We start from the raw sequence: 26726 nt of genomic DNA on the forward strand, positions 1-26726 counted from the left end.
GCCAAATCGGCAGCCACATCGTAACCGCAGTAAAGGAAGAGGGAGTCAGGGGGGCAAACGGGCAAAGGGAGGCTAAGGCGTGGGGCCGAAGGACTGGAATGCTTCTGGAATGAAACGATCGAGATTCGATAGCGCCACGGCGTTAGCTCGCCGGGACGCGGGGCGAAAACGAAGACCTAAAAAATCAAAATATCATCCGTACCTGGCGAGGAAGCCAAGGTACCTAATATCTGTAGCTGATGTCAGTCCAGAGCCACGCTGCAGGGGCACGTTCTATTCAGCCGTTAAATGGTGTTTAATTACTGACGGTCTCATCAATTTTCTGTTCAAGGTTGGGTGTGGAACAAGCAGAACTTAAAAGCTGGGTGATGAAAACATGCGGGGGCTGAGAGAACCCAAGATCGGGGTGTTCCTTTTCAGCCAGTCCCGAATTGGCTTGCAAGTTGAACCAGGGCCAATCACGGGGGCAGGAATGGAAGCAGCTGCGACATCAGGATGTTGGAAACAGGAGAGGGAAACGAGCCTCCTCTTCCACTTTCTCTCCCAACCTGAGGGACAACATCCACAAAATGCCAACTTCAGATGCCAGCTGTCGGCTCACATGCTCCTCCCGTCATCCTTCCTCTCCCCACAAACCTGGGGAAGGGTCCACTCCATGTTTCGCGAGTGGCCCAGCCCATAATTTCCCCAGAGCGTTGGAAGCTTGGATGAACTGTGGATTCCGCCCCTTTTACGAATGACGCCTTCAACTTCACCTTTCCCAGTTCCGCTCCCTTTCTTCGCCCAAGCATATCCCTTCCCACCGGCATCAGGGGGCCAAACAGGTCCGCTCGAGTTACCCGTCTTCTCATCCTACTCGTCCTACTCGCCAGCCTCTCAGCCAGTCCGTCAGGGTGTTTCTCGTTCTTGATACAGTCCAGGGGGGTCTGGAGAGACTTGGCATCTGTTGGTCCTCTCTCCCCTCATCTCTCCCGGCCCAACTTTCCCCTCGCAGGCCGCAGTGCCCAGACCGCCGAGCCTCGCCCATCCGTGGATCTCATTTTTCGACACCGAACCCAACCAGGAAGAGAAAAGACAAACAGGACCGGATCATCCCCCTTCCCACCAACCACAACCCACCCGCCTCCCGCCGCCCACATTCTCTGCCGGCGGCCAAGCCAAGAATGCATGAGGTCAGCTTCGCGCGGCCAACAAACCCTGTGATTACAACGGCGATCCGTCCAGCCGAAAAACCAGGAACAGCAGCATTACTTTGCGTATTCGTACATACAGGGGAAAACAGGAACACCTTGCGACTGCCGACAAGATCAAACCAACTGTCCAACTGTCGACATGGGGCGCGGGTTCCGCATCCGACGCGCGCGCCCAGCGCCAGGAAAGGCAGGACACCCGATGAACCGCCCTCGACCGACCCAACCGCCCCCAGGGCGCCGGACGCGATGTCTTGTCCGCTGCGACTCTGCGCCCACGAGATCCCGGGCGAGCGGTCAACAATGCCAGCCATGTTCGATGCTGTGCCCTTGTCTTGCAATCACCGTGCTGCGTTCCTCTCAACCGAGTGAGGTCGAGGCGATGGTCGTTGGGGTTTGGTTTTCTCGACTTTGTGCACTGCACTGCCGCGGCCAAGGGCTTGGTGCTTCGCCGTGGCTGTTTTGAGTTTCCAAGAGCCTTGGTCCTGCAGTCACCTGTCTCTTCCACAGAGGCTTCCTGCAAAAGAAGTGCCGAATTCTTGAAGCTGACCTGCCATGGCGCGTCTTGCCCTCGCCCACCCACCTTGTCATGCCAGTTCCGACGTGCATGTTGCCTTTTGGTGTTGACATTGCGACCGCAGTTGTAGTATCAAACCCAGCTTGTGCTACATACGGCAAAACCTGGATGTCGGATTTCCCCAGGGCAGTGGATAGATGAGGGTTGCACTGAGAGGAACCCGACCGAGCCTCAATCTCCATTGCTCTCCTGATAACTAATCAATCTGCGTCCACGGCCTAGACGTACCGTCGGTTAAATACGTTGCATTGCGGGCCAGAACCCCATCTGCAAGCCAAGAGCGTGCCGTGAAAGTGACCCTGCTGCGCACCAGGAAGCCAGTCCATTCTGTTGCAGATTCCGTCGCGCCCGGTCGGATCCCAGGTGACAGAGACCGCTGGATGTCTGTCATCAGAGGGTCAAGTTGCCGAGTGATTACTTGTGTATGGCGTTGTATGCCGATGAATACATATATGAACAGGTTCCAGTCATCCTCTGACGACAGCATGGCTTTCGCAGTAAGTACTAATGGGTGAGCAATGATTCACTTCTCAATGCCACTACTCTCATTATGGTATAACGGGCATACTCACAACCCATGACAAGACTCCCCCAAACATCCACCGAGGGTAAACCCCCAATATTAAAAACCTCGATAGGTAACAGAAAGGAGAACACCACTAGCTCTGCCACTTGAGATTGCTGAGCGTAAATAAGGTCAGGGCCGTTTGAACGCCGCCAGCCCGGGTTGTTCCAACTCATGCAGCGACTGCCTCTTGGGGCGGTTTGCTATAGTGTGACCCAATGTTAATTTTGTCTAATCTCCATCCTTTTCTCGGACCTTACAATGAGCAGTCCACATATTCGTCAGTTTATCCTCTCAAGGCCTACACATCTCCATCGCCACATTATTACGCTGTAAACAGCTAACTACATTACCTTAAAAAAACCATTGGTACAAACATGAGGCACAGTGGACATGTAATCATCCTCCCACCTCAGTTGAAAAAAAGCTGCGAGGCTGGGATGTCTTTCAGTCATCTCGACTCAGTCGCATTATCGGCCTTAATTCGGGATATAGTGGTCACATTTTAAAGTTAGCTGTGTGTCGGAAGCCCATATCCGCCCGGAAATCCGCCTCGATTTCATTGGTACCCAAGAGTAGGTACTAACTGCGGGTAGTATCAGCATGAGAGTTGTCCAGAATCTACAGGCAAGGCCGGCGTCTCGTTAGTCGGAGCCTTGGTAGGAACAGCAGCAATATCACTGAATTCTGTTCCGCCAAGGGTTGAGCCACGGAACAAAGTTCGACGAGTTTTGCAGACACCGAGCACTTTGACACACGTACCCAGGCTCTCGTCACATCAAACACTTAGTTTTTTTTACGGCCCACGGAGCTCACGCTCTCTACGGCACCCCCTCGCGAAGCTCCCGTCTCAAATTAGCACACACGCCGATCTGCTTCGTAATATACGGCTCTTCCCTCCCGACTCTACCTCGCAGCAAGGGCTCGCCGCGCCGAGGCCTCGGACTCCTCCAAGAGTCGCCTCGGATTCTTTGACGTTTCCAACGTAAAGTTCCGCGTCGTGGACCCGCCACGACCCCTGACGCTGGGGAGCTTCATAGCTCGCACCGCGGAGCGGGAATTGGGACGCCTCCTCAGCAGCTGGAACAAGCTGCCAGAACAATAAAGTCCGGTAGATCAGCTACCCGGGGGTCAGGTGATCTTACCTCTACTCCCCCACTCCTGCGGATACCATTTTGCTCCCTTAGTTCAAGGTGCTTTTTAATTTTTTAACCTATAAAGGTTCTGTAGCTAAGGTACTTACAAGGAGGGTTCAGCGCTAGTACCTATGGTAAGAGCTTAGGTATAATTAGCTGCTAGGAATGAAACTAGGTACCTCTTCAACCATTCCATCGATACGTGTCTGGAAGCCCTGGAAGTCCTCGGTGACACATTTCGCCTCAAGGTCGCTGACATGCTGCTTCAGGTTCTCAAATTCCACCTCAATGAGTTGCTGAACCGTCACATTTACCATTGCAGCGTCCGCCTTGTTGCCGTCAGTCCGTTCGATACGTACTGGAGGATTTCGATTTGTCCCCTTATTAGTGTAAATGTTAGGGTTCCTCCTTATCGGAGGCTGAAGTTGAGAATCTTACAGAAATTCTCGATTACTGTATAACTGTTATAGGTAAGGGCCGATCTCAATGTTCCGCCGAAAAAAGCTATATCCTCGGTGCTGACGGTAGCGATATGGTTGTTGTTTGCCTGTTTGTTGTTGGCTATTTCGGCGGCAGTCTCCCGAGTAGTGCTGGTCTCGGCAACGGTTTCCTAGGACTTGGGTGTAAGTGCGAGATGTCTGAGTTGGTGAATTCGGGTATGCTTGTATATACGCTCTGCGTTGCTTATATCTCTCCAATCCGGGGAGATCATTCCCTCCAATATATTGAGTTCCTTCTAGTCAGCAGCTGTCAGGCGGACAACGCTAGTCGCTGGAGTTATTGTGATCGGTTTGTCTCCTATCCGCTGAGCCGGTAAGTTGTCGGCGTCTTGGGCCTTGTTGCCTAAGTTGTCGTTGCTTGCCTCGTTATCGTTGTTTGTCAGGTCGATGTAGGCTGTCTCGAGGGCGGAGATCATCTTTGTGACGGTGCCTTTGTCTGCCGCGGGGCAATCCGCCTTGGGATTTCTTTCCATGTAGACCTTGCGCCAGTCGGCGTTGTTGAGCTCGGCCGCCGCCAGGTACCTAGTTGGCTAATCTTTTTACATATAGCTACCTATCTGGGCTGTGAATCCGGTATCCGCCGTTTAATTGTCGTGCTGATGAATTGCCTGGTTAACTAAGGTACATTTGCCTAATAACCACCTAATCATGGATAGGGAGCTAGTGTCCGTAGAGCTTATCGAACGAACAATAGGAATAGCTGGAGCCGAATAACCCTAGAACCTGCTGGTTGTCATTGGCAGAACCCAATGTCCTTTCGACCCAAATCAGTACCTACCTAGGTAGTGCCTTTCCGCTCTTTCCTCAATTCACATCGCCGTCGTTCCTCGGCAGTCCTCCCTTGGCACTCCGTCTTTCACCATACTGTAGTAGGTCGCGTTTGTGCCTATTGCGGGCGCGACCTTCCCCGGACCTCCTACACCTCCGACCAGTGGTCCAAGGGTTTGGGGCTATCACGATGCACCGGCTATGTTCACAGCCGTTCCTTCGACACTCCTACTAGCCGACAATTCGACAGCGGCTGGTACAATGACTCTAACCTTGCCTCGTTCTCCTACGATGCTCTCAACAACCCTTTCGCGTCGGGTGCCTTTCGTTGGGTTGCCCAAAGGGGTTTACAACAGCGGCGCACGATCTGGCTAGGCGTACGGTTTGAAGTGGTTTAAGATGGCTGCTGTCTTCGAAGAGGATTACTTTACGCTGGATAGGTATCAAGGCGGACGGCAGAGCATTGGACATGGTGAATTGCTTCAATGAGTTGAATATCATGACAAGACTGTTAAGATCAACGTGCCTTCATTGTGGATGTTCTAAAAGAACCCTTGCTAGGCTGACCAGAAAGCACTAGGTACCTACCTAGGTACCTAGTTGAGCCCTTTATCTAAAACTATATCAGGTTGCTAAGAGAGCGGACGCGGTTATCAACAGTCCCCTGCGGAGATCTCGCTTTAAATGGCGTAGCACAGGATAGGAGAGCAATTATTGCAAATATTGCAAAGATCGAGTCTGTCCAAAAGGATGATGTAATGTCGGTACCTAGGTAACCCGTTTGGTCATCTACAGGTCTCGGGAGTGCCCCGATGCATCCAGATGCTCGAACAAGTGTCTACGGCGCTGAAATGTCTTGTGGCACGCCAAGCAGGTGAAATGGGGGTCGACAACTTCGGGCTCGCCTGTGACCAGGTCTCGCGCATGTCCCGACGCTGTGATATGCTCGAACAGGTCTGAACGACGCTTAAACGTTTTGTGGCACGCCAAGCAGGTGAGAAAGGAGTCGACAACTTCCGGCTCGCCCGTGACCAGGTCTCGCGCATGTCCCGACGCTGTGATATGCTCGAACAGGTCTGAACGACGCTCAAATGTCTTGTGGCACGCCAAGCAGGTGAGATAGGGGTCGGCAACTTCGGGCTCGCCTGTGACCAGGTCTCGCGCATGTCCCGACGTTGTAATATGCTCGAACAGGTCTGAACGACGCTTAAACGTTTTGTGGCATGCCAAGCAGGTCAGGCGCGGGTCGTTGATACGCACTCGCGGTGCGTGACTTTTCTTGTTTACGTGGCGCATGAGGTATTGGCGGTCCTTGAAAGTCTGGTTACAGGTTCCGCAGGTCAGATATAGGTTGGCCGAGGCTTGACGGTCCGAAGTTGTACTGCTGATAGCTGGAGTAGTACTCGACCGCTCTTCGGCCTGGGGGTTGTGGCCAGTCTCTGGGAGGTGGCGCAACAGGCGGGCATGGGCCATAAGGTAGCTACGTGTCTTGAAAGGTTCTTTGCAGGTCCCGCAGGTCAGGTAGGGGTCTGTCGAGGCTTGGGTCACCTCCGCTGCCGCCGTTGTATTGCCCGTAGTCTGCGTATTACTACTAGTGTTTGACGATTCATCCTTTTGAGCCTGGGGACTGTCGTCAACCTGTGGCTCGTGGCCTGTCGCGCCTGTATGGCTTAGAAGGTAAGGGCGTTGCTTGAAGGTCTTGTTACAGGTCCCGCAGGTCAGGTAGGGATCGGCATCGGTGGATGCTTGGACTGTGGCCACGTTGCTCATGGCGTTGGCTGGGGTTGTCCGCGGTGCCGTTTTGAACTGGGGTGGTGAAATGACGGTGTGCTGCTCGTAGCGATCCCAGACCTGGCTTGGGTAGGCAGTCGCCGTCATTTGTAGCGTAGAAGTCGTACTCTTGGGAGCCGGGGGTAAAACGGGCGGCGAGTGGATGCTAGTGACGGTGCTATATCCCGAGCCAGGCTCATCCGAGGTCTCCGTTCGCGAGCTCGTTGTGGTTGATGCCGTGTCGGCCCGCGCCGGGGGCGGCCGACTGAGCACCGGCGGAGACGGTCTGTAAGGGCTGACAGGCCTCCTTGTGACCGTCGGAGGCTCCAACGTCCCAGCCTTGATTGACTGCGAGGCGGCCGGGGCCGGCGGTAACCGTTGATGGAAGTTCTGAAGAGCGTTGGCTGGCGTCAACTGGGTCCTCGATCTGATTGTATGTTGTGAGCGGCTTCCTGGGGCGGGAGCCGGGACGGGGATAACGGTCGGTTGCATCTGCGACCGCCGCACGGTCGAGTCGCCGTTGTATGTGTTTGACCAGGCGCTCGCGGGTTGGATATCCCAGGTACTATTAGGCGGAGCCGTCGTTGTCGCTTCCGTGTCGATGATGCCTAGACTACGCCTTTGTCAGCCCACGTTCCATGTCAACTCTGACGCCGGGCGTTGTTTCTCACTCATCGGTTGAGTCTGGGTAGAAGGTAAGCCAGTCATGGGCAAGCACTTGTTCGACGGTAAAACGTCGCCCAGGTTCCACCGTCATAGCACCCAGCACAAAATTCATGCAGAAACCACTCGAGCTACCCAATGCGCGGGCTGGAAACTTCGTTTGGCTGTTCTTGTAATCGTAAACATCGAAAGGGTTTGGGAAAGGAGACGAGCCCGTCCGCATGCAGAACACAACAGCTCCAAGCGCCCACACATCGATGGCGGAAGTGTAGCCTTCGGACGAGTCCAAAAGCTCTGGCGCCATGTAGCCGTGAGTGCCCGCGGATGTTCCCGGAGCGGTGCCGTCTACGTGTCTGGCGAGCCCAAAGTCGGCAACCTTGACATGCCACTTAGGGCCCGGCTTTGAGACGAGGATGTTCTTTGGAGCCGCGTCAGCGTGCGTTGGGAACACAAATCAACAGGGGCTAAAGAGCCTCGCAGGAACGTACCAACGGCTTGAGGTCCCGATGCGCAAAGCCCCTTTGGTGCATGTACTGCAAGGCGCGGGCAGTCTGGGCCGTGATGGAGGCAGCCTCGCGTTCCGGGAGTGATCTCTGGATGTTGATGTATTTCTGGAGGTCTCCACCCTCTATGAAGTCCATGGTGATGTATAGATGCGTGGCATCGTCGAACCAGCCAAGGCAACGGACAAAGTGCTGCTCGTACTGTGTCTTGTTTAGCAATGCGTGACAGTGTAGGTACTATCGGTACCTGCTCACCTCGGGCACGTGGGCATCGGAAAAGGTGATGAGGGCTTCAAGCTCCCGCTGCGACGATTTGGAAAAGGAGCGCTGCCACTTGGGGATATGCTTCACGGCGCGAACTGCATTCTGCGTCGGGCCCAATAGACATTCCTCCTTGTAGACGACTCCGAACGACCCACCCCCCAGCTTTTCCCTCTGCCTCCAAACCTCGGTACCCGCCGGCGACTCATGGTACCGATCGCCATTCGGTTCGTGTTGCGTCTTTAGCCTCCAGGCGCGAAGAGAATCGCTTAGAAATTCATCCATGTTTCCAATGGCCGGATGCCCGGAGGAGGCTGAGGAGTAGGAGTATTAGACGGAGTACTGTGACGAGTACCAAGTGTTGAGCCGCCGCGTAGGTACGAACTACGAAGTAGGCGGTGTCCTTCCCCGTCGTGTATTAGTATGCCTTGCCGATCCAGAGACACAGCCGCCCGGCGGCAATTCCAGCAACGGGGGGGAGATCACATCCCGCTCGACTCCAGTCCCTCGCTCGCGATATCCTGATTCGTCGGCCTGAAAAGCGACCATTCACATGCAGCGGCACAGCAGCTGCAATACTTCCGAGAAAGGAAACTCGGTCGCCGGAACCGCTTGTGTGCAGGAGGGTATGCAGTTCGTAACATGGCGAATCAGCAGCCGGTGGTCCGCGTCCTGGTGGAATATTTGATGTGCGGTGTTAGCAATCATTCGGGGGTCCTCATGTCGTACGGGAGCATTGCGTCCAACCAAGCCGAAGATAGGTACTGTGTACATATCTACATCCCGAGAGGCTTCTAAAAAGGACTTGACAATCGAGGACATAATTATGGTAGAAACCTGAGCGACTGGCCGACAGATCAACAAAGCGACAGAATGGATATCCTCGCCTTCACTATGACGTGCTTTGAGTGAGCGGGACACCCTTCCCTTCCCAAACGTTCAGTCGGTGGTGTTTCTCGATGACTGATGGTGCCCATGACAGACTCGGCGACAAGGTGCTTGAGATATGCGAAACGTGGAAGAACACCGACGGCGAGGTGGAGCAGCGCGTTGTCATCGTCAACAGCACCTGGGATCGCACCAAGCGACAAGCCGAGTTCATGTCGCGCATCGCGCCCATCATAGACGATGGAATGCGTCGCATCATGGATGACCTCCTGCGCCAGCTCTCGCTCTGCCTGACGCTGGCGATGAACACGCTCGAGACCGTTAATAGGAGGGCCTCACTGGCACGGCCGAGCTTGTGGGGCTTTGGTTCGAGAGCTGCGAAGAAGGCGTCCTGGGTATGGAAAAAGGAGACCCTGGACAGCGTCATCATCGACCTTGAGGCGTGGAAGGCCCGCTTTGATCCCTCTTGGTTCCTGCTAATGAAGATCGCAAATCCCATCATTGACAGCGAACTCGCCAAGGCACGGGTTGCCGAGGCCGAGGCCCGCGGGCGTCCCACCGCGGCCAGGCACCCGTTCGCTGTGGCCGCGGGCTTGCGAACAGTGGTCGCGACCGAGCCCTCCAAGATCAAATTCGACTTCCACAAGGAGTCACAGATGGAGCGGCATGACATCCAGTTTTCAACCGTGAAGGTCGGGCGGCTGGCGCGAGATGACCCCAGATGGTACATCCTGGACACGGTCGAAGTTGGGCCGGCCGCCCGAGTGCGCGATATCGGGCGAGATGTGCGCGTGCTGGCAACTAAGCTCGCCCAGACCGACGCCTTTGCCTTTGGGTTGCTCAACTGCAAGGGAGTGATAGCAGTGCCGCGGCACAAACCCGTATCGTCTAGCGCGGCACCCGGTCACCGACAGCCTCCGTACCTGAGTCCCCCAGCTCCGAGCAGGAGGTCCCGCAGCCCTTCTCCAAACCAGCATGACTACACATGCTTCAGGTTCGTCTTTCGAATCCCGGACGGCGTCGAGGTGGAGATGCTGCGGTCGCTCCGGCAGCTCTTGCTCAACTCGGACGCGCACATCTCGCTGACGCGCAAGCTGGGCATGGCGCGCGAGCTCGCCAAGGCAGTCAGCTACGTGCACACGTTCGCCTTCGTGCACAAGAACGTGCGACCCGAGTCGGTGCTGTGGGTCGAGGGCATGCGGGCCTCCAAAAGCCCCGTGTTCCTGGTCGGCTTCGACGCCTTCCGCGGCGGCGCCGCCGACACCATCATGGCCGGCGATATGCGCTGGGACCGCAATGTCTACCGCCATCCGCTGCGCCAGGGCAACGACCCAGCCGAGAAGTACCGTATGCACCACGATATCTACAGCCTTGGGGTGTGCCTGCTCGAGATTGGGCTGTGGGAGTCCTTTGTCGAGTACACCACCGAGGCTGAGGTGGCCGGCCCGCCGCAGGCCAAGCTGGGAAGAACATACCACCACTTCCAGGAATGGCTCCGTGCGACCGAGGCTCGCACAGGACAGGATGGCAGTGCCGGCTTCCTTGATGCTGTCGCCTTCCGGCTGAAGGATTACCTCGTCGAGCGGACCAAGGCAAGGCTGGCACCGCGCATGGGCGAAAAGTATGCTCGCGTCGTGCTGTCGTGCCTGACATGTTTGGATGACAACAATGAGGATTTTGACGGCGCCGAGGCGGCCGATGCAAGCGACGACGCTACAGCCTTGTGCTTCATTGAGGGAATTATGAAGGCCTTGGATGAGATCTCGGTATAATACTGGACGTTAGTGGTCAGTGGCCGACTGGAACGAGTGCTCCATGGTTCCGCTATGAGTGAAACTGGTCGGCTAGGTAGGTAGTTGAGCGCAGCATAGCCGGCCAAGGAATACCCGTGACTATAGGAACCGGTATGAGTGATGGAACGAGCAGTGGCGGATCACGTCGTTGAGGTACGCAGTTGGAGGATGCAAAGGGTGCCAGGCCTTCTATTATATAGCTGCTGGCCTGGATATAGAAGAGCAACTATGGCAACAATCCTCCGATGTCATCGTCGTGACCAAGCTGCTGCCTGTCTGGCTCCCACAGTCGTCTATTCTGCAGTCGCTAGTTAGCGTTCCTTTCCAGTCCGCATCTCCTACGCGGTGCACCTTGCTCTTGCAGAAGTGGTCGTCAGAAGCTGGCCAACACAATGCTTCGCGTCTCGCCCCGTCCGGAGCGAAACTAGGGGTTGCTGATCGGGTTGGTCTGGGCCTTTTTAGATGTTCATGGCGCGCTCGTTTTGACTGGAGACTGTGACATCGTGGATACCTCCGGGCAAGGGCTAGAACTTGGTGGGAGGCTTAGCTCGCCCTGGCCCAGGCCACGCACCGGTGTGCATGTAGTATCAGCCGTCGACGACGAGGATGCAGTCGACGGCAATGCAGTTGCTCGCTCTACCTGGAAGTGGAACGTCTATAACATGTTTTTCTCCATGTAGTGAACATTCCCCTGAAGATCCGCGAAAAGGTATGGGTGTGCGGCTCTATAGTTAAGATAGCAAATATAGAGGTTCCTACAATAATAATAGTCTACCTACCTACTAAATTATCTACTATTACAGGGCCTAGGCCCTGTAATTACTACTAGTAGCTAAGTAATGGTACTATAGTATGGTGAGACATTTATGAGATTCACCTCATGAATCACTCAACATAATTCAGTTATACTGTGTGTTACCGAATTGTCGGGGAGTCCGTGAAGGCCGTGCAATCAGTGCTCATCACGAATCAATGTTCTCTCAGAACCTACGAGTTCTGATGTTTGAGATAAGGGCTTCCAACGAACACATTCACTACCTAGAGAAATAATCAACTGCCATAGGTAGTCACCCAGTCATCCAAACACAGCATGCCCACAAGCTTAAGAGCCAACAAAGTCGCCCCTAACCCACGTCTTACCCCCGAGCGGCGCTGTTCGTAAATCCTGAGATCGACCCCCTGGTGGTAATGGAATCTCAGCTCGTTCCCTTTCTCTCATCCCACGGCCGAAGAATCCCTTCCAAACTGTTGGGCTTACCACCTGACGGCGGCGATCGAACTGTCGTATGGCAACGCGTCGACGCTGTTTTCGCCTGTATCACGGATTGTATCCCTGTTAGCAAATGAATAACGTTACGGGGATGTATTATCTGCTTACGCATAGACCAGCTTCCGTCCAAGTAGTGCTCCTCCACAGTTCCGGAAGAGGTTTGGTAGTGCACCCGGATATGGATTCCGTCATCCTGCTGCCAGCATGCCGCGGCAATCCTGCTTCCCAGTGTCGCGGTGGATGGAAGTGTCGACCCCTTTGTCCAGGGATTGCCGCTGCGGTATTCTTGGATTTTACCAGAGTCCGGGTCTAGTCATCTGTCAGATACGTGACATGGAAGCTATGGCGGAGTTGAAACCATACCTCGAGCGTACACTCGGATATGCCGCCCAGTGTCGTCGGACCAGGACACGGCGGCAAGCCCCGCACTCGAACGCGTACCATCACCGAAGTCGTCAATGCCGAACTTTGAGCCGGTGAGGAAGCCGGCGTACCAGCTGCTTTCTCGAGACGAATAACACCATTCGCCGAGGTATCCGTCGTTTGAGACACAGTAGGCGCGGACCTGTCTCGCGCAGTTCACGTCAGGATCTGCATCTGGGTAGACACGTCACGCTAAAAAAGGGTGACGGGGAGAGGGGGCAGGGGGCAGGCAGATCAGATGGCGCAGAGTACATACCTCGTTGCCCGAATCCCAGCCGACGACAGCCAAAGGGGTGCCCAACTTCGCGCTGAAAATCGTCGTCTCTGTCTCCTTCCAATCCGCGTCAAAAGTGTACTCACGTATCACACCGCTAGTGTCCTGGCAGTAGATCTTGCACTTCGTCGGGTCAGTGGCAGTGGCGGCAATGTCGCTGCCATGCTGAGTATGGTGCGGTCCGTCCATTGTGATTGGGTACTTCCACCAGCCGCTCCACCAGTAGCACTCGATAAATGTGCCCATGAAGCTCCAGTTGCTGGTGAAGGCCCAGGCACGGCGATTCTTAATAACAGCGCGCCGTTTCTCGCCCTGAAAAAGCGGCGCCAGGGTCTGCGGTCCCAGAGCGGACTCGAGCGTCGGCGCGTGTGTCCACGCTCCGTAGCTGGCCTTGCTAGGCGTCGTCTTGGTCTTCCACGCGTTGTAGATCTCATCGACGGATACCTGCAGGGCTCTCGAGCAGCGCTTGCTGTTCTCGTCGTTGGCCAGGTCCAAGCCCCGCTTGTCGCCGTAGGCCGTCCAGGTCTCGCCCGCTGGGTTCCTGACGGTGAGGCCGATGGCATTGTCCTCGTCGTGCATTAGCTGTGATGCTGTCAGCGCTCGCCTTGTGGTTTTACACGTCCGGGGTCTCGTTTTCATTTCAAGTTTCTAACCTTAGTGCACAAATCAGCAAACGAGACATAGTCGCTCGAGTGGAGATACCGACGTGGAACGCGGAGATGGCCTGCCGAGAATGAATCCTCCAAGTAGTGGTCGGCGAAAGCATTCATAGTGTAAGCCGTTTCAAGTTCCCCGCGGACAGCCACGTCGATGGCTGCCGAGTGGCCCGCGTTATACGCAGTCCGGGCATCTGCGCCAAAGTGATCCCAGTTTATCCTGGCAAGGTCGGTATATTTGGGTGTTTCGGAGCGGGAACTAGTGAGACGGTCGAAAGTCCCGGTCTCATCGGGGAGGCTATTGTAAGCCACCGACGGATCTTGATGCTTAGCAAGGGCATCATTGACGGCGTCAACCTCTTCCTGCAGGATACGGAGAATTTCAACCGCCTCTTTGGGCTGTCGTGAATCTTTTCCAGCGAGAGCCATGTAGGCCCTGGTAAAGCGGTCGCGTTGACTGTTGTCGTCAGAACCATCGCTAATGGGGTCGGAGGTGCCGTAGAAATCACCCGCGAGAGCGTTAATTTGGCCGTAGGTAACGCTCAGCTCATTTTCCAGGGTGAAGGGGTGGTCTCTGGCTGTCACAGTGCGCCCGTCGGAAAGAGTCAGGGCAATGGCGTCTCCCATGTAACAGTGTTCGGCATACTCGAAGCCTAGGTTGCTAGTGTGTCAGCATTACCTAGGTAGGCATCCACCTCGTTACGCCTCGGGCAATGTGTAGCTACCTGGACCATCACTGTTCCCTTTGTTTTCCCCAGGCACCGGAACAAGTCTGGCCCCGCGTTTAAGTACCGGTCCGTCTGTAATGGCAGGCGTGTTCGGCCCTCCATGCCCGCCTCCTGGGATCTCGTAGTTTGCAAGCCGGTCAGTCTGGGCTAGCTGCTCCATGGCGTCGAAGTCGAGGCGATAAGTGCCTCCAACACTAGTGAATTGAATGGTTGCCACCGGCTAACAACGAGAGTGACGTGAGAAGGACAAAAAGAATACTGGACTCAGGAATCTGCGCCGCCTCTTTTATCAGCTTGCCGCGCGCGACGACACCCATTAACTTGGCGGGATTCGCGGTAAATGAAAAAAAGGGCGACCAGGTTACTCTGTACAATAAATGGCACCGACTCTGACTATTCGCTGCTGGCTTGATCCCCATCAGATGTCTCAAAGTGATCGGCAGGTGGGCCGAATTTCCTCCATGCATGGGAACCCAGCTGCACTTGTCACGCCACGATCAAAGGCTAGGCGCCGCTGCTTTCCCGCTTGACGCGCAACAAATCATGTTAGCTGAATTCTACGATTCAGCTGGACTGTCTTAGGCCTAGATGCCTGCCGGCGAAACCCGCTTGCTTGTTAACTGGCTCTGGGGGACGACTCCGCCTTCTTTGTGCCAGAGACGTATCAAACCTATGCTTAAACACGACACTCAGATGATCGTGTTCCTGACTGCAGGTGTCATTCGTAGAAAGTAACTGTTATTGTCTCATCACCCCCTCACCCGCCACGCGTTGTTATGAAATTCAACTTGGAGAACACGCTCCCCACAGCCTAGACTTCAAGCCCATTGAACACGTTGGAGGTGTATGAAGGCCAGTTTGCGACAGACTTTCCGGATCTCCACCTCGGAGAAAGAACGATGCGGGTGTCAAAATCGTGGAAGCTGCCCTGGAGGTTGCGTGGGAGAGGGTGCCGCAAGGGTTTATTGAGGGCCTGCCAGATGGGGAGCTCAGGACTCGCAACGAAAATGGGAATTTTGTGTGCCCAGATTTGGCTCGTGACCAGCTTATTTTTGCCTTCTTCTTCAGCTTTTATCTTCCCCTCTCTCTTGTTTCTTGCCTTTTCATAGATCTAAGCTCGGCTCTTGTCAGACATTTTGTTATAGAGAGAGCTACCCAGGTACCTTAGCCCAGCAACAGCAACATGGAACCCTTTCCCCGGCGGTCGAGCTCCCAGTCATGTCTCTAGTTTCCCAAGGCAATCACCCTCACGTTTAGCTTGTTCCCATGGCTACCCTCGCCCAGCCCCTACACTAACCCCCCCCCCCCCCCCCCTGTATCAACCTATCCAGCTGCTCCAAATCCCCCTTCAACCCAGTACAAAGCACGCCCTCCGGGTCCGCAAAGATCTCGGCCAATTTGAGCGATGTCCGGCCGTACTTCCTCGCCGTCTGGGCATCACCGGCCCGGTAGTAAATCCGCATAAAAGCCTGATAGTACTCCCCGACCTTTGCCAGCAGGCCCTCCACCTGGGCCAAGTCGACCAGTTCCTGGGTCAGTTTCACTAGCGTGTTGTAGCTGGTCGATTCGTGCTGTATGGTTTGATAGACTTCGCGTAGGCGCTCCCGTCGTTCGTCTGACGCTGCTCGGGCCTCGGGCGATGCTGAGCACAGGTTGCAGGTGCAGTTGAAACCCCAGTTTTTGAGGGCTCGAGTTCGGTGCGCTGTTGGCATTCCTAGGGGGATATCTGTTGTCTTCGTTAGTGGCTGGTGGAAGGGTGACGTCGCATGGGTCCATACAGCTGACTGTGATTTCTTCCCCGGGTTCGATGTCCCTTGTTGCTACGGCCGACATGGCGAGGTCCTTCTTGGTGAATTTGCTGTAGGCGCTAGAACTGGTCAGCTTCAGGTCTCTATCTTTGGTAGTTCACTGACAATGCTCACTTTGCGTCACAGGCATGGTTTAGCCTCTGTTTTGATCACGGTCAGCACATACGTAAACGTGCGAAGGTTACCAACATACATACCGCAATTTCTGGATAAACGCCCTTCATGTTTCGACCATCCACGATAATCGCAAAAGCGTTGGTTTTGATCACATCCTCGACAGCATGGACATGTTCCTCCTCACTCCTGGACATGGTGAGAAAACGCTCCTTGTCCGGCAGCTGATCGAGCGCTTTTTGAAATAGCCGAGGGCCGTCGACAACAGCTTTCTTTTTCCTAAGAGAAAGAAACTCGCTGTCGGCGATCATAGCGGGATAGCTCTTCAAAATCGTCTCGAACCGCTTTATGCGTTTCGTCGCAACGACCCCTAGCCCTTTTCCTGGGATCGGGGTTACGGCATACGGTAGGTCAACAGTCTCAGTTGCCAAACGACCGTTGCGGGCGAGATGTTGGCGGGAACGCCATGCTGGCAAAGGGTCCTGGACGGTGCCTGCAACACCGGCGGCCGTTTCCGGGTCTGCGATGATGGCAATGCCGCTACCGTCGTTGAAAGCGGAGGAAGAGTAAACGCAGAACTTTTCGGCGGACGCGGCGGAGTTGGGAATGACGCAGGACGGTGGATGGGTCCAGGGTAGTTCTCTACTCGTGTTAAGGACCTGCATGGGAGTGCCGTCGTCTATGGGCAAAACACAACTCCCGGCTGGTTGTAATGGCGGGATGGTGGGATTCCAGGGGCATTGTGTCTGGAGGGCGGCTGTCAAGAGGGGAGACAAGACGAGGAAACAATAAAATGCTTGGAATCGAGACACTGTCAACAAAATATGAGGAAGTGGTCGGGAATGGCAACGCTGCGATAGTGCACTTACTGGCCATCGTTTACCGCCATTGGGCACGAAGTACTCAAGAGCCGTGTTGGCTGAGGAGTAGCTAATAGTATAAAGTTCGAGCAATCTACAATTTGTCCAGCGTTGTATATAAAGCACTCGGGCTTTGAAACCTGCCCCAACCGCTCCTATACATATAACACCCACTTCCCAATTGATCTACAGCGGCCGGGACCGCAAACAAACCTCAAGGCCATGGATTCTGCATCAACGGCATTGCACCAAGATCGCCAATGCATCAAACAGATGGTAAAAGCTTGGCCGCCAACAGTAAAACAGCAAAGGCTTATAGCCGGCAGTGGGAAAAGGCGGGCTTATGTCAATCACCTCCGCTCCCAGTTTGTTGCTGATCGCCGAGATGCGAGCTGCTTGCCAAGTCGATTTTTGCATCGCGGCAGGACAGGTTGGTGAGAAACTGCCCGTACAAATAAGCTCTTGGCTATTGGACAATCTATTTGTGCCCTGGTGTCTCCTGATTCGATCTACTGTGGATGTCCCACATGAGTGCCTAGGTGCCTGGCCAAACTCACTGCACCTTTCGTTATCGAGTCCCGTTAACGATGGAGTACAAGAGTGATGGGATGTGAACAGTGAGATAACTACCTAGGTACACTGGGCAGCTGGGCAACTCACCAGCGGAAGGGAGCTGCGTCAGAAGAATGGAACCCTGGCAGCCCGCCGCGGCGAGTTTCCCTTCCTTTGGCTGCCAGCACAATGTTATGGATCACCACATAACTTACACAGTAGTGTACTCACAGGAAGTCCAACAAGTTTGACGGCGAGACAGTCACGACAGTCAATTTGAAATTCGCCCATCGCATCGCATCGCATCGCATCGCATCCACATCGGATGGCGGTGCAGCAACCCTGACTCCGCGACTCCCTGCAGTGATGTTGCAAGGTCGCATTGATTGATCATGGGAAGGTTCGGGAACTTTGAAAGGGCGAATCATGAGCGTCTGACACGCACTTCTTTTGGCGGAGGAATTTTTGCGAACTTCTGGGCCAAAAGTGGAGTTTTCCATTGCAACCGACGCGGGAACCCTGGGATCCGAACAAGCTCCCTCTCGGTTGGAAGGCACTGGCAGGGCACCTTCCCTGTTACGGCAGTCGCCAACCCTGCCATAGATTAGCGCCGATGACAGGATGCAATGGAGCGTGCCTTCCAGGTTTGCGAGCAAGGGACCGGACTTCGGATAACAGGCAGTGGCAGGCCGGAATTCATTGCCATTCGCCACAAAGTGCGAGAGCGAGCGGGACTTTTTGGCGAACACTCTCACTGAGCTCATGGAAATACGGAATACTAGTGTACTGTGTAGGACTTTCGTACCGTGTAAGTGGGTCGCCGGTTCGAGGGTCACACTCTCTCTCGCCTGGCAATCTGAAGACCGTCATTCATAAAGGTACTTTGTTCCACTCGACTTTAGAGTCGGCCATAACCGAAATGTGTGACTTGAATGAAGGAAGCAGTGACGCCCTCGGCCACACTCCAACAACACTTCATTGGCCTCCATCCACCGTGTGAAACTTACAGTCCACGAGTCACGACATCCATTATCTGCGTCAGGCACAACAATCTCGCAAATTACTAATATCAAGAGGGGCGGAGCATCGGGCCAGTTTGGATGTCAGCGTCCTAATTCGAACCTGGGCGGCAGAGAAATCCCCGGGGTCATTGAGTGACGGACTTAACTTGAAGCCATCAGACCTCTCTCTCCTCTCCTCTCAACTCGCCGACGTCAAATCCCCTCAACCAGTGCACCAAACACCATGACCGACTTCCTTCTTCGGCCAGCGGTGCTGGTCCCGGCCGTGGCCTTGGTCGCCTTCATCATACACCAGCTCTTCTTTGCCGGGCCGAAGCTTCCTAAGCTTCCTATCTTGGGCGCAAAAGAAGGTGACTGGTTCCCCTTTTACCAGGCGACATGGAGGAACACCATCAACTTCAAGGCGGCGGTGCAGGAGGCGGACCAAAAATACAGGGACCAGGCCGTGCTCATGCCCGTGGCCATGGCCCAGAACATGGTGATGCTCCCCCGATCCGAGACCCAGTTCGTCACCGACCAGCCCGACTCTAAGCTCGATATGCACACCCAAGCGATCGACGCCCTCCAGACAGACTACACGACGACCGACCCATCCCTTGTGCGCAACCCGGTACACCACAAGCTCATTACCACCACCCTGACGAACCAGATCGGAAACCTCGTGCCGGATGTCGCCGAGGAGACAGCCTGGGGTTTCGATAACCACTGGGGCAGCCCCACCGAGTTCCAGGAGGTGTGCGTCTACGACACCATGCGCAAAATCGTCGGCTGTGTCACGAACCGCGTCTTCGTGGGCAAGCCAAAGTGCCGCGACCCAGCGCTGCTCGTCGAGGGCATGGGATACGCCCAGGACGTGCCCCTGACCTCGACAGTGCTGCGCATGGTGTGGAAGCCCATTCGGCCACTGGTAGCACTATTCCTCTGCCTGCCCATCCGTTTCCGCACGGGGCGCTTCAGGAACATCCTCGTGCCCGAAATCAAGAAACGCCTAGCTGACTACGATGCTCGCCAACGCGACCCCGAGGACAAATCCCACGGCCCCGAGCCCAACGACTTCCTCCAGTGGACGATTAAGCAGGCCAAGGAGATGGGCGACCCCTACCTCTGGAAGCCCACGACGCTCGCCGACCGAATCCTCCTGCTCAACTTCGCCGCCATCCACACATCCTCCTTCACCATCACCAGCGCCATCCTCGAACTCGCCGCCTCCAAGCAGGAGTACATCGACGAGCTCCGGGCCGAGATCGAGGGCGTGCTCGCCGAGCACGGCGGGCAGTGGGACAAGCGGGCGCTAGCCAAGATGCAAAAGCTCGACAGCGTCATGCGCGAGTCTGCCAGGCTCAACTCGTTCGTGACCATCGGCCTCAGCCGCGCCGTCGTAGCCAAGGAGGGCATCGTCACGCCCTCGGGCGTGCGCATCCCGCGCGGCGTCACCGTCAACGTGCCCAGCTACCCGGTCTTCCAGGACACCGCCATCTACCCGGACGCCGCCGAGTTCAAGCCCTTCCGCTTCGCCGAGCAGCGCTCCGACGAGAGTGTCGAATATGTCAAGCGCGCCGCTAAGGCTTTTGCCACGACCAGCACCGACTACCTCGCTTTCGGCCACGGCCGTAATGCCTGTCCGGGGAGGTTCTTTGCTGCGAATGAGCTCAAGCTTATGCTGGCTCATCTTGTGCTGAGTTATGATATTGATCTTGGCGGGGAGCGCCCGCGGAACTCGTGGTTTGGGTTGAATAGGGTACCGCCTCTTCAGGCTACTATTCGCATTAAGAAGAGGGTGAAGGCATGAGGTGTGGTTGGAAGGAAACGGGGACGGTTGAGAAAAGAGTATTTTATGTGACATGAGCTGAGAAGCTGAGGTCTACAGGACCTCGTGATATGTTTTGGGAGCGTGTACGGCATTTGCATAGGCTTTTTGACGTTTCAATCAGGGTGCTAATAGATTGTTGGAGGTCGTTTACGAGGTTGGGAGCACATGCTTTTCTCTCAGTTACGAAGCCTAGTAGGATATCCCCCAAGTTGTTTATGTTAATGAGCACTGGCGTTCCGAGGTCATCACTATTCGTAACAGACTGGAAGAGTCAACTAGTGGTGTTAGTGAAACTGTGTTGCACGGGGAACTGCAGGACCCAACTGCATATCGTGGTTACCAAAAGCATCCTCAGGATAGCTTTAAGACGGGACTAGCCCGGGTTACTCAACCTACTTTCGATCGATCATAGCTGAATTAGCCTAGTTGTCTTGGAGATCGAGGGATGGGCTGCGGGAACTATGACAGCGAAATGAATATCCAACGCGGTGCATTATTGTATCCAAACACAGTCAACAACTGGAATCCCGTCCAACATTCTATTCTGCTCCCCAAAAAATTGTACTCAATACCTGCCTGCAGAGCTTCAAGGGTCCAACAGCGTCATATCGCACCACAGCTCCATCCGCAGCCCCGTGAGGCCCTCAAGATCCAAGTCTTCCACTTTCAAACCGCCCGGGGCAAGGGAAATCTCCCAGTCCGTCAACGGCGTTTGTTGTGTGGAAAAGCTTCGCTGGGGGTTGTAGTAGTCTCCGTCGCAGATGATGGAGAGATCGTGCAGGCTGTACTCAAATAAGAGCGTTCGCTCGTCGCCCACGAACGCTTTGTAGTTGTTGTATACCACGTCGGCGGGAGGTTCACGGCGGCCGGGGCAACGAACCGAAAGGTGTAACCGAGGCAGCCAATCTGGAATCTGAAACTGGTCGTCTGCTTCGGATTCACGCCATCGTCTATGGGTTGCGACAGATCACGGATCCCGAAGTCTATCGGAGGCTGTACAGCTTCGCCGCTAGGAATCCCCGTAGAGTGGGAAACCTTCAATGCCGGGGGATACGATAAAGATTGGCGGGGGGTTGCGGAGAGCGCTGCTGTCGTCTACTCTTTTAACAGGGTCGTGAGGGCGATGCAGGGCAGAGATACGCACGTTGTTCGGACGGAGGGGTATTATGGGGTTGTGCCCCGTGATGAGATGCAGTGGGCGTTGTGATGGGCCATTTGGAATTCATCACTGACATTTTGGTCTAGTCAGTCATCTACCTGGTAGGTATTCCCGCTAAGGTATCCTTTGGCAGCCCGTTTAATGATACTAGTAGTACCTCGCCTCTGTCTCATCAAAGCCTCGGCCCCAACCAAACCCGTACCAAACCCCTTTCCCCCATCCTGCATCAGCCCCGGCAGGAACACAAGCAGGGGCGGTCGTGTCAGCCCATTCTACCAGTTGCCTATCACTGCTGACACAACCTGCTTATCCCATTCCAACCAGTCCCTGGACGAGGCAAATCGGATCACCAACGCACTCTCGTCTATGTCAAACAGGTGTATCAGCACCTCAAAACACAACCCAAAACCACACCACACATCAACATGCACGGCGTAGAATAGGGGGGGTTGGTTGGAGAAGGGAGCGTTCACAGATTTCTACAGGTCTAGCAACAGCTCTAGCAGAGTCTCTCGTGGTCCAATGCAAATAAGGCTGCCTCTAGCCCTCTAGTTAGCAGACGACGAATGCTCATCAACACAAGGATCCTCGAACTGACAAGGCTGCTAAGCTGTGGAAGATGTCGTGAAGTTGGGGGTTATCCGCATGATCGAGACGAATGAGATGGGCATTAATACCTGCCAGGCTAGGTAGTTTACAATCTATCACACACCATTTCTTGAACTCAACTCCGCAGTGCAAAATATACCCGACTTCGTTGTTGCCATTCGTCATCCCGAAGAGTCGACAATACTCGCCGACTCGGGCCGAGGTCAACACTAAACATCGCGTTCACCTGATCACACCGGTTGCTGTCGGGGCGTCTTCTTGCCTCACATTGGTTGATTGGGCCGAGTCACCATGCGACCAATTGAACGACTCTCCGGCTTGCGCCGGTCGTGACACCAACCGTTCAAACTGCTGGGCCAAGACGCGATTCCGACGAGTCCAGAAGCCACCGGGGAGTTGGGCACGAAAAGCTTTCCGATGTTTTGCTCCCCGAAGCGGTTTGATAGATTGTCATCACAATTGGCCCGGAGTATAATGCGATCTTAAAACATCCCATTCCTGACAGCTCGTAAGGTCGAAACGTAATTGAGCGCTATCGGAATAGAAACAACTGTCAATCGCCAACGGTGGAGATTGCGCTGACTGTGACGTAAATTCCTCGATCTCTCAGCGCCCGAAGCTGGCAGTGTCACCCCACTTGTGCCCCGCGACGCCCGGAAGCAGCTTCCATTCTGTTGAGCTCAGCTCCGAACGACCCCGCACCTTCACATCATCCCACTTTCACGGCATCCCACTTCCATCTCGAGCTGCCCCTCCACCCATAATCCCCATCAAAACTGCGTCATACAAATCCCTCATCGGCTGCGGCGGATCGTTAGTGCGAAACCTGAATCTCTGTTTTCCCTCCTCCTTCTGACATTGTTTGTGTGAAAGCTCTCTGGCTCAGTATTTTCCCTAGCTCAATCGCGACGACCTGATCCGAATTGCCCCGCCATTGCAACCTGAGAAGCAGAATACCCGGACTTACCATCAAACAACAAATACAACCACCAAAATGGGCCTTCTTGAGGTATGCAACAACGCAAATATTCGGCTCGGGCCGCTTCCTTCCCTTGCCCGCATCAGATGACAATTTCTAACTACGTCAACCGTGCACAGGATCTCAACCTGCCCGTCGGCGTCATCTATGGTGCGCACCCCTCTCGCCGAGATCGGAGAATCTGAAATTGATACTGACCCCTGGAACAGGCGACGATGTGCTGAAGCTCTTCACCTACGCCCGTGAGAAGGGATTCGCCATCCCCGCCGTCAACGTCACCTCGTCCAGCACCGTTGTTGCCACTCTCGAGGCCGCTCGCGATGCCAAGGCCCCCATCATGTACGAGCAAACACCGAGTCCCGGCCGTGCCCGTGGTCGTGTCCGGAAGAATATGATGTTAACAGTTGGTGGTTAGCCTGCAGACAAGCCAGGGTGGTGCTGCCTACTTCGCCGGCAAGGGCGTGAAGAACAGCGCCGAGAAGCAGGAGGCCGCTGTTGGTGGTGCCATCGCCGCTGCCCACTACATCCGTGCCGTCGCTCCCCTCTACGGCATCCCCGTCGTCCGTAAGTGCGCCGACTGCGTTTTGCGGTGAACTGGTACTAACATACCGTGATCAGTCCACACCGACCACTGCGCCAAGAAGCTCCTCCCCTGGCTCGATGGCATGCTCGACGAGGATGAGAAGTTCTTCAAGCAGAACGGCGTCCCCCTCTTCTCTTCGCACATGATCGATCTGGTATGTTCTGCTCAGCCTATTCCTCTTGTTCCACGAACCTCATGCTCATTCATAAAATCGTAGTCCGGTATGTCATCCAAGAATCCCGATCGCGTCGGCAACCCAACCTCAGCGGGCTACCCCTGTGGTTGCCGCACCACTACTTACTCGAACAACGCTTACACCGTGTTATAGAGGAGCCCGTCGATGAGAACATCAGCACATGCGTCTCGTACCTGAAGCGCATGGCTCCCATGAAGCAGTGGCTGGAGATGGAGATCGGTATCACCGTATGACTAGCACCCCTTTCCGTTTCCTCGGCTCGACATACTGGACGCTAACGACATCACAGGGTGGTGAGGAAGATGGTGTTGACAACACCGGCGTAAGTTCGGACCAATGGGCTCAGTGATGGCCCCTGCTAACATCCCCTCAGGTTGACAACGCTTCTCTTTACACGCAGTGAGTACCAGTCCTTACGCATCAAGAAAGGGAAAATACTAACGCATTGGATAGGCCCGAGGATATTTGGCAGATGTTTGTTAACCCCCCGCGCGAGTAACCGACAGCGTACTAACCCCCCTCGCAGCGAGCAAGCTTTCCGCCCGCTCTCGAAGTACTTCTCGATCGCTGCCGGTTTTGGGTAACAGACCCCGCTACCGTCGTTGAAACCCCCCAGTCGTTAATGGGTTAATAGCAACGTCCACGGCGTTTATGCCCCTGGCAACGTCCGTCTGCACCCCGAGCTGCTCGGCAAGCACCAGGCCTACGTCTCTGAGAAGCTCGGCGGCAACGACAAGAAGCCTGGTAGGACCATGAGTGCCCGCCTTATCCCAAGAATGTCTCGCTAACGGGGTCAGTCTTCTTCGTGTTCCACGGCGGCTCTGGCTCGAGCAAGCAGGAGTACCTTGATGCCATTGGCGTAAGCCAGCAGCAACCCACGAAGCAAAGCAGGAGGCTAACATTTCAAAGCACGGCGTCATCAAGGTCAACGTCGACACTGACTTGCAGTGGGCGTACCTGACCGGTATCCGGTTAGTTTTTCCAAGCTCATTATTCCGATATTTACATGCTAACATGACCCTAGTGACTACGTCACCAAGAACATCGACTACCTCAAGACCCAGGTCGGCAACCCCGAGGGTCCCAACAAGCCCAACAAGAAGAAGTACGACCCGAGAGTATGTGTCTCCCATATCAGCCATCTTCAATACGCAAATGTTAATTTCTACAGGTCTGGGTTCGTGAGGGTGAGAAGACCATGTCTACCCGCGTGACGGAGGCCCTCAAGGACTTCAACGCCGCTGGCTCCTTGTAAAAAAGGGGAACAGACGTTGAGATATAACCGCGCACGGCGCCGATAATACCGGGCTTTACTGGAACCACCAGGCCCAGCATAGCAATAGCCTCCCGAATTCGATGACAGGGGCCGAGGAAACTGGTGATGAGGGGGCGTTTGAGTTTATGGCCTAAATAGTTCGAGGCGAGCAAAATTGCAAAATTCCCTGTCAAGCATGTCGTTGATTTCGACCTCACAAAGTTGGAATCACATATTCACAAGAGATAATAGGAGCAGCTATAGCATCGCCGGGGTATTCGATGCCAGTTGTCTTCCACTGGCATAACAGCATATTAACAGATTCCTACTCGGAGGTTTTCGCTAAAAGGGTCGTCGGGGATGATATATGCTCGCAGACTTGAGTCGGGTGAGTTAATCTACATGACGAGACAGAAAATACCCTTCTTCCGTCGCAATTCAGCGGCCTCTCTTTCAAGCTTCTCTTCCCTGAGGCGTGCCTTGATCAACTCCTCCTGGCGTTTGTTCTCAGCAAGTTGTAGCTGCAACTTGACATTTCCATCGGCCATAGCCCGTTGGTGAGCCAGTTCCTGCTCATGCGCCCTCGTCATCTCCTCTTCAACCCTCTGACGCCAAGCCTCATGGGCCTTCTGGTACTCAAGCTCGCGCTTGTGCGCCTCCTCTCGCTCCCTAGCAACCTCCTCCGCCCATTGTCGCCGAAGTTTATGTATATCCATCTGTAACTTCGTCCTGTCTTCCTTAACCCCCCTCATCTCGGCGGTAAGCTCGGCCCTTATCTCTTCCAGCAAAACCCGACTCTCTTCGTCCTTTTCTTGGAGGGCTTTTGCCATGTCCGCTTGAAGCATCGCCAAGTCCTTCTTGTGCTTTTCCTCCAATCTCTTCAGCTCTGAATTAACCTCGCGACCAGCCTCTGTATCTCCCAGAGCCGCACCCTCCGCCATCTCAACTTGGATCTTCAACGTCACTTTCTTTTGCTTGCTGAGAATGTGGTTGATGATGGCCGTTGCCGAGGTGATACCGTTATCCTGGCGGCATACCTGGCTTCCGCCGCGGACAAGTTCCTTCCAGAACCGCGTGTTCTCTCGAAGCTCCCGCTCACGGCGCTCGCCGATCGCTGGATTGACGGCATCCCAGTGTGTTGTGGCGATGGCGACGCAGGAGTACCCCGCTTGACCAAGAAGCTTCTTGAAAATGATGAGATTCTTGGCGGCGGAACCCCCGACTCTGTTGTCAGTGATGCGGTGCAGGTAGATGATACCGGAGATATTGATGCCTGCTTTGAAGGATCTGCTGAGCCAGTCGGCCACATCTCCGAGGACAAGGGCATCAGATCGGCTTGTATCGTCGAAGCCAGGTGTATCGACTAGGAAGATGTCCTTTCCAGCGGTGCGAACAGGGTGAATGCTAAGCTTGGAGGTGCCTGTCTCTCGGAGAGACCCGTGGGTTAGGGGCGAACTTTGAGGGCCTCGGACGGGATCGCGGGACAGAAACAACAAAGGGAGAGATTTTGCACATACAAGACATCAACGAATCACCAACCACTGCATCCTTCGAGAAGTGCGAAATGAAGGTGCTCTTGCCGGCACCCGTCATTCCCATTACCGCAATCACGGTGTCATCAGGTCTACCAGATCAGCCTCAGTTTCACGTGAAAAAATGACAGGGGACAGAAGCACACTGACCCAACATGGAATCCCTGCGCCTCGTCAGGGAGCTTTTCCATTTCATCCGGCATGACTCCGTCGGGGCCTGTCGACTTTTGCGGAGGTTTCACCTCGTTCGTGTCCATGGCCTCCCAAGCGGTCATGGTGGTG

At 54.9% G+C, this 26726-nt stretch overlaps 8 protein-coding genes across 8 annotated transcripts; 4 read left to right on the plus strand and 4 right to left on the minus strand.

Moving 5' to 3' along the window:
* Positions 1–5257: 5257 nt before the first annotated feature.
* Positions 5258–8375, minus strand: B0H64DRAFT_348076 (kinase-like domain-containing protein). Its single transcript, XM_062801380.1, has 4 exons — positions 7928–8375; positions 7658–7873; positions 7178–7587; positions 5258–7119 (listed from the first exon to the last, which is right to left on the minus strand). Exons 1-4 carry the CDS (start codon positions 8216–8218, stop codon positions 5526–5528), a joined length of 2511 nt encoding a protein of 836 aa, XP_062655308.1. The 5' UTR covers positions 8219–8375; the 3' UTR covers positions 5258–5525.
* A 201-nt stretch (positions 8376–8576) lies between these two features.
* Positions 8577–10859, plus strand: B0H64DRAFT_366146 (uncharacterized protein). Its single transcript, XM_062801896.1, has 2 exons — positions 8577–8841; positions 8916–10859. The coding sequence occupies exons 1-2, from the start codon at positions 8807–8809 to the stop codon at positions 10591–10593; spliced, it is 1713 nt and encodes a 570-aa protein (XP_062655309.1). The 5' UTR covers positions 8577–8806; the 3' UTR covers positions 10594–10859.
* Positions 10860–11626: 767 nt separating this feature from the next.
* Positions 11627–14125, minus strand: B0H64DRAFT_468519 (uncharacterized protein; the record flags this gene model as incomplete). Its single annotated transcript, XM_062807756.1, has 6 exons — positions 11627–11927; positions 11993–12193; positions 12248–12449; positions 12564–13163; positions 13235–13890; positions 13963–14125. The coding sequence occupies 6 exons, from the start codon at positions 14123–14125 to the stop codon at positions 11869–11871; spliced, it is 1881 nt and encodes a 626-aa protein (XP_062655310.1). The 3' UTR covers positions 11627–11868.
* A 1132-nt stretch (positions 14126–15257) lies between these two features.
* B0H64DRAFT_468523 (uncharacterized protein) lies at positions 15258–16822 on the minus strand (the record flags this gene model as incomplete). The annotated part of the gene is made up of 5 exons (XM_062807757.1): positions 16757–16822; positions 15971–16698; positions 15888–15913; positions 15744–15838; positions 15258–15691 (listed from the first exon to the last, which is right to left on the minus strand). The coding sequence occupies exons 1-5, from the start codon at positions 16761–16763 to the stop codon at positions 15258–15260; spliced, it is 1290 nt and encodes a 429-aa protein (XP_062655311.1). The 5' UTR covers positions 16764–16822.
* Positions 16823–16839: 17 nt separating this feature from the next.
* B0H64DRAFT_408062 (uncharacterized protein) lies at positions 16840–17612 on the plus strand. The gene has a single exon (XM_062804609.1). The coding sequence runs from the start codon at positions 17091–17093 to the stop codon at positions 17349–17351; it is 261 nt and encodes an 86-aa protein (XP_062655312.1). The 5' UTR covers positions 16840–17090; the 3' UTR covers positions 17352–17612.
* Positions 17613–18422: 810 nt separating this feature from the next.
* On the plus strand, positions 18423–20343 carry B0H64DRAFT_240509 (putative cytochrome P450). Its single transcript, XM_062799833.1, has one exon. The coding sequence runs from the start codon at positions 18545–18547 to the stop codon at positions 20108–20110; it is 1566 nt and encodes a 521-aa protein (XP_062655313.1). The 5' UTR covers positions 18423–18544; the 3' UTR covers positions 20111–20343.
* A 2621-nt stretch (positions 20344–22964) lies between these two features.
* On the plus strand, positions 22965–24912 carry B0H64DRAFT_420039 (uncharacterized protein; the record flags this gene model as incomplete). Its single annotated transcript, XM_062805428.1, has 14 exons — positions 22965–23028; positions 23088–23217; positions 23294–23442; positions 23497–23615; positions 23792–23884; positions 23947–23979; positions 24031–24056; positions 24111–24135; positions 24188–24237; positions 24292–24401; positions 24455–24516; positions 24567–24628; positions 24682–24775; positions 24829–24912. The coding sequence occupies 14 exons, from the start codon at positions 22965–22967 to the stop codon at positions 24910–24912; spliced, it is 1101 nt and encodes a 366-aa protein (XP_062655314.1).
* A 398-nt stretch (positions 24913–25310) lies between these two features.
* Positions 25311–26719, minus strand: B0H64DRAFT_420040 (P-loop containing nucleoside triphosphate hydrolase protein; the record flags this gene model as incomplete). Its single annotated transcript, XM_062805429.1, has 3 exons — positions 25311–26332; positions 26430–26536; positions 26595–26719. The coding sequence occupies 3 exons, from the start codon at positions 26717–26719 to the stop codon at positions 25311–25313; spliced, it is 1254 nt and encodes a 417-aa protein (XP_062655315.1).
* Positions 26720–26726: the final 7 nt, after the last annotated feature.

The sequence above is a fragment of the Chaetomium fimeti genome, assembly GCF_033439085.1.
Source record: "Chaetomium fimeti strain CBS 168.71 chromosome Unknown B0H64scaffold_8, whole genome shotgun sequence".
NCBI classification, from domain to species: Eukaryota; Fungi; Ascomycota; class Sordariomycetes; order Sordariales; family Chaetomiaceae; genus Chaetomium; species Chaetomium fimeti.

What these genes read in the sequence shown, in the direction of transcription:
- B0H64DRAFT_366146 (XM_062801896.1), top strand. Translation starts at nt 8,807, where the DNA reads ATGGATATCCTCGCCTTCACTATGACGTGCTTTGA. An exon ending in TTCACTATGACGTGCTTTGA is followed by an intron (nt 8,842 to 8,915) that starts GTGAGCGGGACA and finishes TGCCCATGACAG; the next exon opens with ACTCGGCGACAAGGTGCTTG.
- B0H64DRAFT_240509 (XM_062799833.1), top strand. Translation starts at nt 18,545, where the DNA reads ATGACCGACTTCCTTCTTCGGCCAGCGGTGCTGGTCCCGGCCGTGGCC.
- B0H64DRAFT_348076 (XM_062801380.1), bottom strand. Translation starts at nt 8,218, where the DNA reads ATGGATGAATTTCTAAGCGATTCTCTTCGCGCCTGGAGGCTAAAGACG. An exon ending in CCGATGCCCACGTGCCCGAG is followed by an intron (nt 7,874 to 7,927) that starts GTGAGCAGGTAC and finishes AACAAGACACAG; the next exon opens with TACGAGCAGCACTTTGTCCG. An exon ending in TACCCAGACTCAACCGATGA is followed by an intron (nt 7,120 to 7,177) that starts GTGAGAAACAAC and finishes ACAAAGGCGTAG; the next exon opens with TCTAGGCATCATCGACACGG.
- B0H64DRAFT_408062 (XM_062804609.1), top strand. Translation starts at nt 17,091, where the DNA reads ATGTCAATCACCTCCGCTCCCAGTTTGTTGCTGATCGCCGAGATGCGA.